Source organism: Schistocerca nitens, chromosome 3 (genome assembly GCF_023898315.1).
Source record: "Schistocerca nitens isolate TAMUIC-IGC-003100 chromosome 3, iqSchNite1.1, whole genome shotgun sequence".
NCBI lineage: Eukaryota > Metazoa > Arthropoda > Insecta > Orthoptera > Acrididae > Schistocerca > Schistocerca nitens.
Genome location: NC_064616.1, coordinates 663,703,502 through 663,718,655, shown reverse-complemented (window position 1 = coordinate 663,718,655; position 15,154 = coordinate 663,703,502). Strand labels below are relative to the sequence as shown.

At 36.2% G+C, this 15,154-nt stretch overlaps 1 protein-coding gene across 1 annotated transcript in view; it reads left to right on the top strand.

Moving 5' to 3' along the window:
* The window catches only part of LOC126249701 (rho GTPase-activating protein 100F), a 405,508-nt gene that overhangs the window by 342,790 nt on the left and 47,564 nt on the right, over positions 1 to 15,154 (top strand). Inside the window, exon 16 of the mRNA XM_049951380.1 lies at positions 11,550 to 11,745. Coding sequence (XP_049807337.1) covers positions 11,550 to 11,745 — 196 coding nt within the window. The remainder of the gene's footprint in view (positions 1 to 11,549; positions 11,746 to 15,154) is intronic.

Sequence of the window (15,154 nt, the reverse complement as noted above, 5' to 3'; positions counted from 1 at the left end):
GCACTAGCACCTTGAAATTCATGGCACATGAAGTGTTAGTTTTATATGACCTGAAGATATACCTCCAGGGTATGAAACTGGTCACCATATGGTGAAAACACAATAAACAGCTATTGCAAATTTGGTCTTTCAATCAGTTCAATATAGACTATTTTACCATCTCTGATTTTAAATTGTTTGATTGTCCTTCTCATTATGAAAACACTGTGTGTTGCAACTTTAAAAGAACAAAAACACACATGGTTTTTTGTAAACAGTATTAGTATAGGGTAAGATAGAGGGCTTATTGGAGTACACACTGTCACTCTGAGAAGTGGTTGTATATATTTACCATTGTGAGTGATTAGCACCGCCAGCTTTACATCCCATTAGCATCTGTGTTGGGTTGGTTTTATATAAGCTGGGCAAGACAGTGTGTTCATATTTGAACCATTTTCAGAATCATTATCTCCAGCATGCTGACATTCAAGATCATCCTTAGAATAATCTTTTCCGTCATATTTTCCTCCACACCAGTTCAGTACATTCCATGTGAATACTCTCTGCTGTCACGTTATCCCACATAAGCTTCTCTTTCTGAGTGTTCAGTGCTCCATATGTTTCCCAACTCTCTTTAAAATGGGTGCTGAAGGCCCCATTGTCAACTGCCCTAAATCCTTTCATCACCACCATCACATGTTTACTAACTCATTTCCCTCCTTAATCATTATTAACATGTAACATTACATTCTATAAAGTAACTTCTTTAGTAATGTTTCAATAACATCTTCAGCTTCCAGAGTCCAGTCTAAGTACTTTAATAAGTTTCACAAGAGTCCATCATAGTTTGTGCCATATCATCATACACCACTAAAATGATTCTTTCAACCACTCTATTTCTGCAAATATATCTTCAAATTCTTTGAAAGTGTTCCATTTTTTATTTACACAGTCCATCTGGACCCTGGTTCAAATGGCTCTGAGCACTATGGGACTCAACTTCTGAGGTCATCAGCCCCCTAGAACTTAGAACTACTTAAACCTAACTAACCTAAGGACAGCACACACATCCATGCCTGAGGCAGGATTCGAACCTGTGACCGTAGCAGTCGCGCAGTTCCAGACTGTAGCACCTAGATCCGCTCGGCCACTCCAGCCGGCCATCTGTGCCCTGTTTGATACTTTTGCCTCTCAATAATGCCCCACATTTGTTAATTTTTCTCTTATCTGTAGCATCTATATGTATATTCACTCTTCCAGAACCTTTATTATGAACACTATGGGATACAAACATATTGTAGGAGACAGCCTAGATAAACATGGGGAAAGTAGTGAGTATCTGGAAGGATCTAATGAGACTCTTAAAAAGTTAAAAAACCAAAAAGAGCTATATCACAGACTCTGCAGTGACTTGGCATGACTAAACAAAGTTATTGACAGCCCTGCAGGATTCAAGGTGTCAGTTCGCTACAGTACTACTTTAGACATTAGTCGAGGCCATGCCACAACATGTTGCGGCACTTCTGCATGCTCAAGGGGGCCCTACATGATGTTAGATAAGTGTACTAGTTTCTTTGGCTCTTTAGTGCAGAAATGCCATCAAACTTCTGTCCAGCTTCACTTTTCCAATATTTAAAAAAAGGTTATTCATAAACAGCTTCTCAACAATCTGACCACAAGTACTGTTCAAAGAATAGTTTAGATTTCTGGATGGTTCTAATATTGAGAGTGGCTGTACTTCATTAATTAGGTTACCAACAACAAGCAGATGCTATTTTCCATGACTCATCAGAAGTGTTTGGTTGTGTGAGTTGCAACACAGACAGTGTTTCATATTGGTCCAAGTCATATGTCACTACTAGGAAACAATAAGTATCAATGCAAAAGGCCTGTGAATCAAGTCATTGTTTGTCATCCAGTTAAAAAGTAATTTCATGAGTTCGCTGCAAGGGTTGTTGCTTTCTCTTGTGTGCGTTAATGAACTTTTATCAGTTACATTATCAGGTACTAAGCTAACCTTGTTTCCAAATGGTACAAAAATAAATAGCAATTCAAGATGAGCTTTAGAAAGGTATGCTGAAACTTTTTTCTGTTGAAAAAAATAGTTTCTTGCCAATGCATTGTCATCAAACTTTCAAAAGATCAACTATGTAGTGCAGGTCATTAAATGTTGTGCAGGAGCAGGTGAATGTAGTGAAAGTAAACTTCTAATTATAGTCATCTATATGTCCACTGGGGCATTGCTGTTGTAGCTAGAGAGAGCTTGGTTCACTGTATAGAAAGTATCAAAAGTCAGTTGTATATGGTGATTTTATATTAATTTTGTAAGTGACTGTACAGCAAAAATAATGTTGCAAGATCTCCTACATTCATATCATTTAATGCAGACTGTATTCTTTCCAACCAGAGTGCAGAAGAACAATAACACAACTATAGACAACATTTTTGTTCATTCTTCATTACTAGAGGAACATTCCATTAGTAAAAGGGTAAATGGCTTTTCAGACCATGATGCACAAATTTTAACTATAAAACAAATTCATGCTAACACACATGTTAAATATAACTACAAACTATTTAGAAATGTTAATCAAGGGGCAACAGTGACTTTTTGAAACATTGAAGAATAAGAGTGACAGAATGTTTGTAGGCTGATAACATATAGCATAGATGATAAATATATTGGTTTTCTCAACATATTTCTCATACTCCTCAAAAATCTGCTTTCCATTAGTATAATTAAAACAGGGTACAAGCACTAACATGCACCCTGGGTGGTTGACTAAATGGATAACGATATTGCGCCGGCCGGAGTGGCCATGCGGTTCTAGGCGCTACAGTCTGGAGTCAAGCGACCGCTACGGTCGCAGGTTCGAATCCTGCCTCGGGCATGGATGTGTGTGATGTCCTTAGGTTAGTTAGGTTTAATTAGTTCTAAGTTCTAGGCGACTGATGACCTCAGAAGTTAAGTCGCATAGTGCTCAGAACCATTTGAACCATTTGATAAGGATATTGCACAGAACAAAGCACTGTAAGGTGCTTAAAAATCTCATTAGAAGGCAAGAAGCATGTAGTATGTCAATAGAATAGCTAATTCTCAGGGTAAAATTAAAACTTAATGGGCAGTCATAAAAGAAGCATCAGGCCCACAACACAGAATCTAGGATATATACATAGTAGTAAGTCAGACATATTTATAGGTTTAACAATCACTTTCTAAATACAGAAGATGAAATAAACAAAAGTCAGTTTCTGCAGGGAATCATAGAACTCTCTTAGAAAATGCCCTTCCAAGACTGTTTTCTGAAGTACACATATGTAATACTGAGAAGAGGGATACTGAATCAATAATTAAATTGTTGAAGATTAAGGCCTCTCATGTATACAACGGGCTATCCAATAGGACACTAATCACTGTATTGCATATGTTAGCCTTGAACTTAGGTCATCTGTAGTTTTTCAACTCTACCATCTGGTGAGCAAGATGTATGAGACAGGCGAAATACCCTCAGACTTCAAGACGAATATAATAATTCCAATGCCAAAGAAAGCAGGTGTTGACAAATGTGAAAATTACTGAACTATCAGTTTAATAAGTCACAGCTGCAAAATACTAACGCAAATTCTTTACAGACGAATGGAAAAACTGATAGAAGCCGCCCTCAGGGAAGATCAGTTTGGATTCTGTAGAAATGTTGGAGCACGTGAGGTAATACTGACCCTACGACATATCTTAGAAGAAATATTAAGGAAAGGCAAACCTACATTTCTAGCATTTGTATACTTAGAGAAAGCTTTTGACAATGTTGATTGGAATACTCTCTTTCAAATTCTAAAGGTGGCAGGGGTAAAATACAGGGAGCGAAAGGCTATTTACAATTTGTACAGAAACCAGATGGCAGTTATAAGAGTCCAGGGGTATGAAACGGAAGCAGTGGTTGGGAAGGGAGTGAGACAGGGTTGTAGCCTATCCCCGATGTTATTCAATCTGTATATTGAGCAAGCAATAAAGGAAACAAAAGAAAAGTTTGGAGTAGGTATTAAAATCCATGGAGAAGAAATAAAAACTTTGAGGTTCACCAATGACATTGTAATTCTGTCAGAGACAGCATAGGACTTGGAAGAGCAGTTGGACAGAATGGACAGTGTCTTGAAAGGAGGGTATAAGATGAACATCAACAAAAGCAAAATGAGGATAATGGAATGTAGTCGAATTAAGTCGGGTGATGCTGAGGGAATTAGATTAGGAAATGAGACACTTAAAGTAGTAAAGGAGTTTTGCTATTTGGGGAGCAAAATGACTGATGATGGTCGAAGTAGAGAGGATATAAAATATAGACTGGCAATGGCAAGGAATGCGTTTCTGAAGAAGAAAAATTTGTTAACATCAAGTATAGATTTAAATGTCAGAAAATCGTTTCTGAAAGTATTTGTATGGAGTGTAGCCATGTATGGATGTGAAACGTGGACGAAAAATAGTTTAGATAAGAAGAGAATAGAAGCTTTCGAAATGTGGTGCTACAGAAGAATGCTGAAGATTAGATGGGTAGATCATATAACTAATAAGGAGGTATTGAATAGAATTGGGGAGAAGAGGAACTTGTGGCACAACTTGACTAGAAGAAGGGATCGGTTGATACGACTTGTTCTGAGACATCGAGGGATCACCAATTTAGTATTGGAGGGCAGCGTGGAGGGTAAAAATCGAAGAGGGAGACCAAGAGATGAATACACTAAGCAGATTCAGAAGGATGTAGGCTGCAGTAAGTACTGGGAGATGAAGAAGCTTGCACAGGATAGAGTAGCATGGAGAGCTGCATCAAACCAGTCTCGGGACTGAAGTCCACAACAACGACTGTGACGCAGTGGACAGATTAAACAAAAAGTTGTGAACTTAGGAAGTTATCTTTCATTTATCTGAGGCTTTTGATTGTGTTGATGACAAAAATATTTTTGCAGAAGTTGGTCCATTATTGAGTAAAAAGAGTAGCTCAAAATTTGTTCTCCTTGTACTTTAAAAGCAGACAGAAAAATGTCATTCTCTTCAGAAATGGGAATGGCTGTGAGATGCAATCTGATTGGGGCATGTTTAAGTGATGGGTGCCTCAGGGGCCAGTTCTCAGACAAATATTGAATACATTCTAACATATTGGGTGTTTCTAAAATATTTACATTTGCAGATGACACTAGTTTGGTGTAGAAGGATATTGTATGCGTCGTAGAACAAGATATCAAGACTCAGTTTTTACAGTTTCTAACACACAATTGAACTAAAATTGACATCCTGATTACAGAGAATTGGCATATAATTAGTGAATCTGAACTATCCAAACTCTTAGGTGTACAGATATATGGTGGGCTGTCATGGAAAGCCCATTTTCAGGATTGTTTTCAAAAACTGAATGTTGCTATGTTTACCATTAGACCAGTATCTGCAAAAAGTGATTGTAAAACATGTAAATGTGGCTACTTTGCTTGTTTTCATTCACTTATGACATACAACATTATTTTCTGGGGTAACTGTGCCCATTCACAAATGGTATTTTTGGATCAGGAACATGCAATTTGGGCAATATGTGGTATAAGTTCACAAACCTTTTATTGTCTCCTGTTCAAGAATCTAGGAATTCTCACACTCTCCTGTCAATATACAGTTCTCTATAGTTCTTTGTTGTATGAGCTTATTCTCACTGAGTTAATACTAGGCAGAAATTCAATTTGCATTTGGATCAAACCTCCTTGACTCTTGTGCAGAAAGGAGTACAGTATTCTGCTGCATCCGTTTTCAGTAAGCTAATATTAAAAGTAATCCTCACACTTTCCAATCTGCATTAAAGAATTTCCTCATATTTATCTCCTCCTATTCAATCAGGGAATTCCTGGAAAAATTAAAGCAAATTTCTGAGGTATGCTGAGGTATATTATTGATTATGATATTATATACTGTAAATTTGATTTTATGGATAATTAACTTTTATTATGTTAATTTTGTGCACTAACTCGTTCCACATGGAACTAGATGTGTGAGTAACATAGTATGAAATTTCCCTTTTCTGATTATATATTGTCTGAGTCTTTTGTGTCATAGCAAGTACCCCAAAGAAATAACATTCAGGTTTTTATCCCCAGGAATTATGCATGTCAGTTATTTTTAATAAAATCATTTTGCGTATTAGGTCACATCATTATGAAACACTAAAATAACTGAAATACTTATATTTTGGCTGACTTTGCAGCAGTTCTCATCAATGTGACTCTTCAGAACTGCTGCACAGTCAGTCAAAATGTCGGTATGTTCATTGTTTTAGTGTTTCATAAAGTAGGGGCCTTATACCTGCAATGATTTTATTCAAATTGATGCTGTTTGTGGAAGCCTACAAACTTACATGTCTGTTATGTTTACTCATCTTGTTGTTAACCACATAAACATGGAAAAAATATATATGCTTGAACTAAAGCAGAGCTACATGAATTAAAAAAATGCCAAATGCAATAAAAGTTGGGTACTAGAAGCTCCTGCCCTCATCCTCTTCCTCACCTGCATTTCTCTCAGTTTTGGTTAATATTAGACTGCTTAGACCCGATAACTATGTCTTTTCATACCTTTATCATTTTGTAGATTCATTTAGGAGATTCTTTCTTAAAAGTGGTATGTTAATTGTGTTTCGAGTTGCTTGCATAAAATCCACTTTCTTTTCAGGTATCTGATTATTTTAAAAAAATTCTTTGTTCCTTATACCAAGAGTTATTTTAAATCACTGACATGAATCATTATGTTACCATACACATATCTCCAGCATGAAATACCTACTTAACCATTCTGTGCCAATACATAGCAAAATGCCCAGATTTTTATTTCTTGTAAGTTTTTTTATTTCTACATCTACATCTACATTTATACTCTGCAAGCCACCCAACGGTGTGTGGCGGAGGGCACTTTACGTGCCACTGTCATTACCTCCGTTTCCTGTTCCAGTCGCGTATGGTTCGCGGGAAGAATGACTGTCTGAAAGCCTCCGTGCGCGCTCTAATCTCTCTAATTTTAAATTCGTGATCTCCTTGGGAGGTATAAGTAGGGGGAAGCAATATATTCGATACCTCATCCAGAAACGCACCCTCTCGAAACCTGGCGAGCAAACTACACCGCGATGCAAAGCGCCTCTCTTGCAGAGTCTGCCACTTGAGTTTATTAAACATCTCCGTAACGCTATCACGGTTACCAAATAACCCTGTGACGAAACGCGCCGCTCTTCTTTGGATCTTCTCTATCTCCTCCGTCAACCCGATCTGGTACGGATCCCACACTGATGAGCAATACTCAAGTATAGGTCGAACGAGTGTTTTGTAAGCCACCTCCTTTGTTGATGGACTACATTTTGAAGCATTGTTGTTGTTCTAACCAACACAGGTTTCTCATCTGAAACTCGGCCGTGGACTGACTGTCTCGTGACCAAAATTCAGGCCCTTATATATCCTCACAATAATAGGGGCCAAAACTACACATTATTCGAAGTTAAATTTACAGAAATTTCAATTAAAACTTAACTCATTAAATTAACAGAATACATCAAAACATTTTTAACAGTTTCTTCTGCTGCAAGAGTTAGGCCAAATTATTTGTTTAAGTCATGAAATTAACAAATATAAGTATGCAAACAATACTTTGGACAAAACTGTTAATTACTTTGGAATTAATTAAGGGCTGGCTTTGCTAACATGTTTTCGAATAGAGCCAAATAGATACTTTAAAATTACTAGCATTTTGTCTTCCAGATACTAATAATTAGTACTGAGTTTATATCTGTTTATATGTCAACAATAGAATTTAATTTACAAAACAATTACTGATTTTGCCCTATAATTAAACATACTAACTAGGAATAGTGAAAATAAGTTAGAAAATCAATTACATACATGAAACTAAGCACAAAATTAGATATGTTGTTATATTCTTTAAAACCGAGGGCCAACCTTTCTCTTTTATGAAAATGCAGATTATATTCGCATATGTTAATGGTAATTAGCTATTTTTTTATTATTTTGAGCTTTTCCTCATTACAGAGGCTTATCTCCAACATAATAATTTACTTGGAAATTACAATACAATCAATAAACATTCTTAAACTATATTCTCAAAATATTTCTCCAGGTGTTTCGATCTTGTGTGTCTTCTTCCTCTGCGCCCATTCTCCTCATTGTGTGCTGTACATTTTGGAGCCAGGTGGTTATAGGTCGTCCTTTTCTTCTTCTCCCCTCCGGTTCCCACTCCAGTATCAATTTTGGTATTCTGGTTTTCTCCATTCGTCGCACATGCCCATACCACTGTAATTTCTTCCTACCCATTACGTCATATATTCTTTCTTTTATTTCCATTCTCCTTATTACTTTGGTGTTCCTTATCTTTTCTTTCCTGGAGATTCTTGCTGATCTTCTCCAGAAGTCCATCTCTAGAGCTTGTAATTTTTTAATGTGCTTCATGTTAATTGTCCAGGTCTCCGTTCCATAAAGAACCACACTCTCTAATATGGATTTGTATATTAATTTTTTAGTTCTGCTGATTACATTCCTGCTCCATAAGACTGAGTTAAGCATCCCAATGACCCTCCGTCTGCTACTAATTCTTTTATTGATTTCTGACTCTGATTTTCCCTCGATTTCTAAAATGGATCTCAAATAACAGAAAGTGTTCATCTTTTTGATTTTCTTTCCTTCAATGTATAGCTCATCTGAATCATTAGTCAAGTATTCTGTTTTTTTGGTAATTAATCTTCAAACCCCAAGTTTTGTATGCTACTGCTAGTTGATTGCACATATAGTTAGCATCCTCCCCATCTTGTGCTACGACTACTTGATCATCAGCAAATAATAAATGATGTAGGTAAACTCCATCTCTTATTTCTAATCCCATACTATTACATTTACGAGACCATGTTTTAAGGCTAATATCTATATAGATTTTAAATAATGATGGTGACATGGGACAGCCCTGTAAAAGGCCTTTGCTTGTTCTAAATTTCTGTGAAAGTTTATTACCAACTTTCACTTGGCAAATGTTATCTTTATACATCTGTTGTATTATTTTAATCAAGGAAGGGTTTATGTTTGCCATATGTAGTGATCTCCAAGGCAATTTTCTTGGAACAGTATCATACGCTTTTTCTAGATCTATGAAAATTAATCCTATATTTTTTGATTTTTCCCTATGTTTCTCCAAAATCTGTCGTAATGTGAAAATATGGTCTACACATGATCTCCCAGCCGTGAATCCACATTGTTCTTCTTGGGTTCTAAAATTTTTTTCCAGTTTGTTTTTAATTACTTTCGCAAAAATTCTCATTAATGTGTTTGTAACACAAATTCCTCGATAGTTTCAACAAATTTTCGATCCCCTTTCTTAAATATTGTATTAATGTAACCTAGCTTCATCTTGTTGGGTATTGAATCTCCATGTATCATTTTGGTGAAGAGCTGTGTTATCAGTTTCACAATTTTGTCACCACCATATTTCAGACACTCCAGATTGATATTACCTGGTCCCGGTGATTTACCATTCTTTCCTGTTCTCAATGCCTGAAGTACTTCACTTTCTAAAATCTGGATCTCATCATCTTCATGTCCTTTATCTTCCCCTGTTCCTTCTTCTATATATTCTTCTCTGTCCTCATTTAATAATTTTTGGAAATACTCTTCCCATTCCTTTTGTGTTATCAGTTGGAGATTAGTTTTGCTTTTTGTATCCTGTCGAAGCCCTTTCAATACTGACCATGCTTCTTTTGCTCTCCCAAATCCTAATTTGCTATTCCCCTTGGCACATGTTCTTTCCCATGCTTCATTTTTTGCCATCCTTATTTTTTTCATCACTTCATTCTTCTTTTCCTTGTATATTGATCTTGTTTCTTCTGATTTATCATTCAACCACTGAAGGAACGCATTTCGTTTTTCTCTAACGAGGACCTCTAGTTCCTCTGACCACCACTCTGCTGCACGGTTGTGGCTGCTACCTTTTTTACCCAGCACCTCTGTTGCTATGATTTTCACATTAGCTTTTATATAGTCATATATTTCCTCTGTACTTCCTTCAAATGATTCAACCAGTTTCCTTTCCATCCTGGCCGCAAAGAGTGTTCTGATACTCTCGTCTTGTAGGCTGTCAGTATTAAAAGGTAAATTTTCATCTTTCTCAGTCTGGTTCATTTTATTTGTGTTACTTGTATCACTCCTTGCATTCTTCCATGGCCAGAAAGACTTCATTTTAACTAGATAGTGGTCTGATCCACACTAGGCTCCTCTATAAGATCTGACGTCTACTGCTTTGAAACTACTTGTTTGCCGAATGATGATATAATCTATTATAGAACAAAGTTCTTTGGTGTTTTGTTGCGAAGTATATTTATGAATGTCCTTATGTTTGAAAAATGTGTTGGTAATTTTTAGATCAAATTGTTCACAAATTGCAATCAATCGTTCCCCATTGTCATTATATTCGTCCTCTCCATGTTTTCCTACTATTCTACAAAATTCTCTAATTCCTACCCTTCCATTCAGATTTCCCATGATAATCGGTTCCTTTCTTCTTGGGATTTTTTCAATAGTCTCCCTGAGGGTGTCCCAAAATGTATCTTTCTCCTTATCTTTTGTGTCGTTCGTGGGTGCATATACGCCAATAATCACAACTTCCCTAGCAAATAATGTCATTTCAACTGCTATAATATGTTGATTGATGACTGTCCAATTTGTGATTCTTTCTTTCCATGATTTCTTTATCATAGTGGAGACTCCTGCTTTGGCTCTTACTGCTTTTGATACCCCACTCCAGATATGTACATAATTATCCAGTTCTTCTTCTCCTTGGCCTTTCTTCTTTGTTTCAGAGAGAACGACAACATCGATGTTGAACATGTCAAGTTCTGCAGGTAGTAAATTTATTTTAGTGGAAATACCTTGCACATTCCAGCATCCAAACATAATTTTCCGTTTCTCATCGCCAGTTCGTCGTCCAAAGTTCCGATTTTTCTGATGCATATTATTAGGTTTTTTAGCATTTTTATGTTTTTATGTGAGTGAGGAGCTGGCCCACTGCACAACCCCCTACCCGGAGGACCAGGTAATTTTTAATCAAGGTTTTCTTCCTTTAGCCTTTGATAAGCCAATATCATACTACAAGGCAGCAGTTGCTAGTTTTGGTCCACCCCGGGTATTTTATTTCCCCAGTACCCACCATATCTGGTGAGCATTCCCCTATCCGCCACCTGGGGAGGCGCCCGATGGGAGACCAGCAAACTCCACACGGGGTGAAAAAAACGAATTTAAGGAGGCAGATGGCAAAACAAGAGGGGAAGTAAAATTATCCCAGCTTGCTTCGTCACAACCACCATGAATTTTTATTATGCCAGTTATTATTATTGTGGTTATTACTATTACAAATATCGGTGTGGTAGTAGTAGTAGTAGTAGTAGTAGTAGTAGTAGTAGTAGTAGCAGTAGCAGTAACAGCAGTAGTAGTGGTAATATAAGTGATAATATTATTATAACTAGCATAATAATAATGTATTACTGTTATGTTGATTGCAGTGCACACTGATTTTCTTGATGGATCACCTGGCATTAGTGGTGTCACAGTCAGAGCGTAATAAAATGTCTCCTCAGAACTTAGCAATTTGCTTTGGTCCTGTTTTGATGCTACAGTCAGAAGAAGGGCGAGAACTTGACTTCAATCAACCAATTAATGTTCTACGATATCTGCTGGAGATTTGGCCAAGCAAGTCAGGTAATGTATACTACTGAGCTATAGTGCATGTTGTTATAAAATAAAATTTTCATTGAACTATTAGTCATTACTTAATGGCAATCATTGTGTGAGAATCAATACGTTATTTTTTGGCCAAAAAGATTAATTTCAGTGGCAGTCTTAGATTTATATTGTGTCATGTAAATAACTGACCAACAAAGTGGGTACTTATTAACAAGGGTAATTTAGCTTTACATCCGTTTTTTGTATAGAAGACATATTTTGGGTGTACATTTATTGCATTATACATTTATAACTTTAAATAACTACTGACATTATCACTATGTTATTAATTAATTATGTACAATTATTTGCTGTTGAAAACAAATATTTGGAGTTGTGGTCTGATAATGTTTGTAAACTTATCCACATTCTTAAATAATAATTTAAATTAAATCAGTGATGAATTACATTTCTTTGTTAATAATGCAACAAGGCAAAATGAAAACCTGTCTGTTATCCTGCAGTAGTATACATTGTATTATATTTGCAGTAGCCTAAATTCTTACTTATACTTTAAGCTCAATTAACTTTTTTTCACTTTAGCATTTACTCTTTTTCACAATTTGAGATGCATTTTGTCAGTCTATGAGTTAAATGAAAGCAATCTGTAAAGTTAATAATTAGAGCTTGAATCAAATGAAGTGTATTCTCCATGATTTCTTTGAATTAAATGTTGCATTTTTCTCAAAACCTGGAATGGCAGAGATTATTGAATGCTGAAATATTAACTTATTATTTATTATCTTACACATAAAATGAGCAGAGCTACCCAGTTTTAATCCTGATGGTGGAAAAAATTTCATAACAAGAATATGGCCAAAAATCGCTGATTATTGAAGTCTATACTGAATTAAATTCCAAATCTCATTGTAGTAGGGATAAGGGTTGGTGGGACGGATATGCTTAGTGAGTCAGTAGTGTACTGTAATCACTCTGGGTATAGTAAGGAGTAATCCCAACTTTGAATAACTACATGATTCAAAGATAAAAACAGGTGTCCATTACAAATGTAATGTTACCATTCTACAGGAGTGCCAGTGTCTAGCTTTAACTGCAAAACAAAATCCAGTCATATCAAGAGAATTATCTACAGAGCTTACAGGAACATCAGGATTTGTGATGTTCCATGAAATTGTGCGTTGGAGGGAATTAGCAATTGGTTTGTATGCCAGACATCTAATAGTGCATGTCTCCCTTGTGACACTGTACAGATGGGCTCATTTTTTGTTGAGTCAGCAACACCAATATTGGGCCTTGAATGACAGGAGGAATTTTCTCTTCATAGAAAAGTCGTGCTTCAGTTTTCAGAATCAGTATCATAACAGATAATATCTCAATGGAAAGCAGTAGCTGATACAGCATCAGAAATGTCTTACAAAGAGGCCAGTTTAATGTTGCTGCGGTGTTTGTGCAGCAAGGTATCATGAAGAATCGTGTACAGAAATTAATACCTTAATTTTATGTCACAGGCTTACTGTTAACTGATGGAGGCAAAAAGACAGCATAATGCAACCACATGTGATATTTCTCACAGCTGCAGGTGGTCCATACTTAATGTCCATGAATCATCGAATTACTCCAGTGAGTGAATTTCTTGCAGATGAATGTATCCCAACACATGGACTGGTCAGCTGTGTCTGCAGGTCTTAGTCCCATGGAATATTTTTAAGGTTAATTGGGAAGATGAGTTGCAGCATCTTTGTTACTATGTAGGACTCTTCCAGCCATCAGCACAGTTTTGTTTTCTTTTCATGAATGTTATCAGGTTACAGTAAGATATTGACTCATCTCATATAGTATTATAACATCTCTGCCATCAAAGAGGACTCTCCCAGACATTAGCACAGCTTTTTCTTGGGAATAGAGTCAAATAAGATTGAGATATTGGATCACTTCATGCAGCATGCCATGTTACTGGTGAGCATGTGTGGCAGTTTAGGGAAACCATTTCTTCCAGTATTTGTTGTACTGTCATTAATTCATTATTTTTAACTGTGTAACTTCAATGTCAAAACTTTACTTTTTACCTGTTTAAAGACTAAAAACTATAAGTTTTTGGACACTATTAATCTTCACCTTGTCCTGTAACCCTTAATGTATCCTATTATGCAAATATTATCTCATTTCTTGATTATGCTTAACTTTTGGTGACTAGTGTATTGTTGGCATCTCATCTTAATAGAAAACAAAGGGGAAGGAAAAATGTAGGTACTAATAAGGTGGCTTCCATTGTACAGTGGAGTTTGGATCTCTGTAGAATCCATAAACAAATTACAGCATCTAAACCAAGAAAGATTAATTTGTCAATTTTTACAAAAGCCAGTTTTGAACCATATGAGACACCTGTTCCAAGGAATATGAAGCTCACAAGGAAAATATGAATACTAATAAGTGAGAACCTAATGATGACCTCTGTTAAAGTGACCACTTTCCCCTCAAACTTTGTCTAATTGATGGAGCAGCCCCAAAGCTAGCCACCAAACTAAAAGTGCAGCAGATGTACAAGCATGATCCAGCAGGCTGCCAAAACCGTCAGGCCATCTCAGGGGGAGGAGGAGAAATGACTCTTAGAGTGTGATCAGTGGTGAGGGGTGCTACTGGAAAAGTTTACTTACAGATAAATTGCAGACAATCTTCATGACTTTTCTGAAAGTGAAGATAAACGCAATAGAATAATTAAACAAGGAAATAAAATACCATGACATGAATTACTGGACTTGATTAATCATGCTAGTAAATCCCAAGAAATCTGAGGAATCTTTAGGGGGATTAACAGCAGATAATGAAGGTACCTTCAGTACAGTCATGCTGAAATTTGTTTAGTTGCACAGGATGTCATTTATTAGCTTACCGGATCAGTGAACAATCTTACAACTGATTCACAGAAAACAGCATACTTTTAATCTCATATATACTCACACTGAGCAAATTCAGACAAATATACGAGGCTTACAGATACCAGAAGTAGAGCTAAATGGCTACTTACTAAATGAAAGTTCATGTGTGTAATTCCTAGGTACTCTGATGCATAACAAACAGCACATGGGTATGTCAACCAAAATGCTCCATTCTTCCGCTCCCTCTCCTTGTATTCCAATAAATGGGATCACTAGTGTATTTTACATACTTTCACTTTTACATTTTATTTCTCTACATATTCTGTCAATCATTTTATGTACATGAGATGCTAGGATCTAAACAATTTAAAGAATATATGAATTAAAAATGGAATATGCAGTACCACATATATACGGATGTAAATTACATAGAAAACATGTAACAAGGGAAAGTACAGTTAACTTACAATAAGAATTGGAGGGAAAATAATAACATAAAACCAGAAGAAAAGTGAAAAAAGACATTAGACATGTAGTAGAATACATAA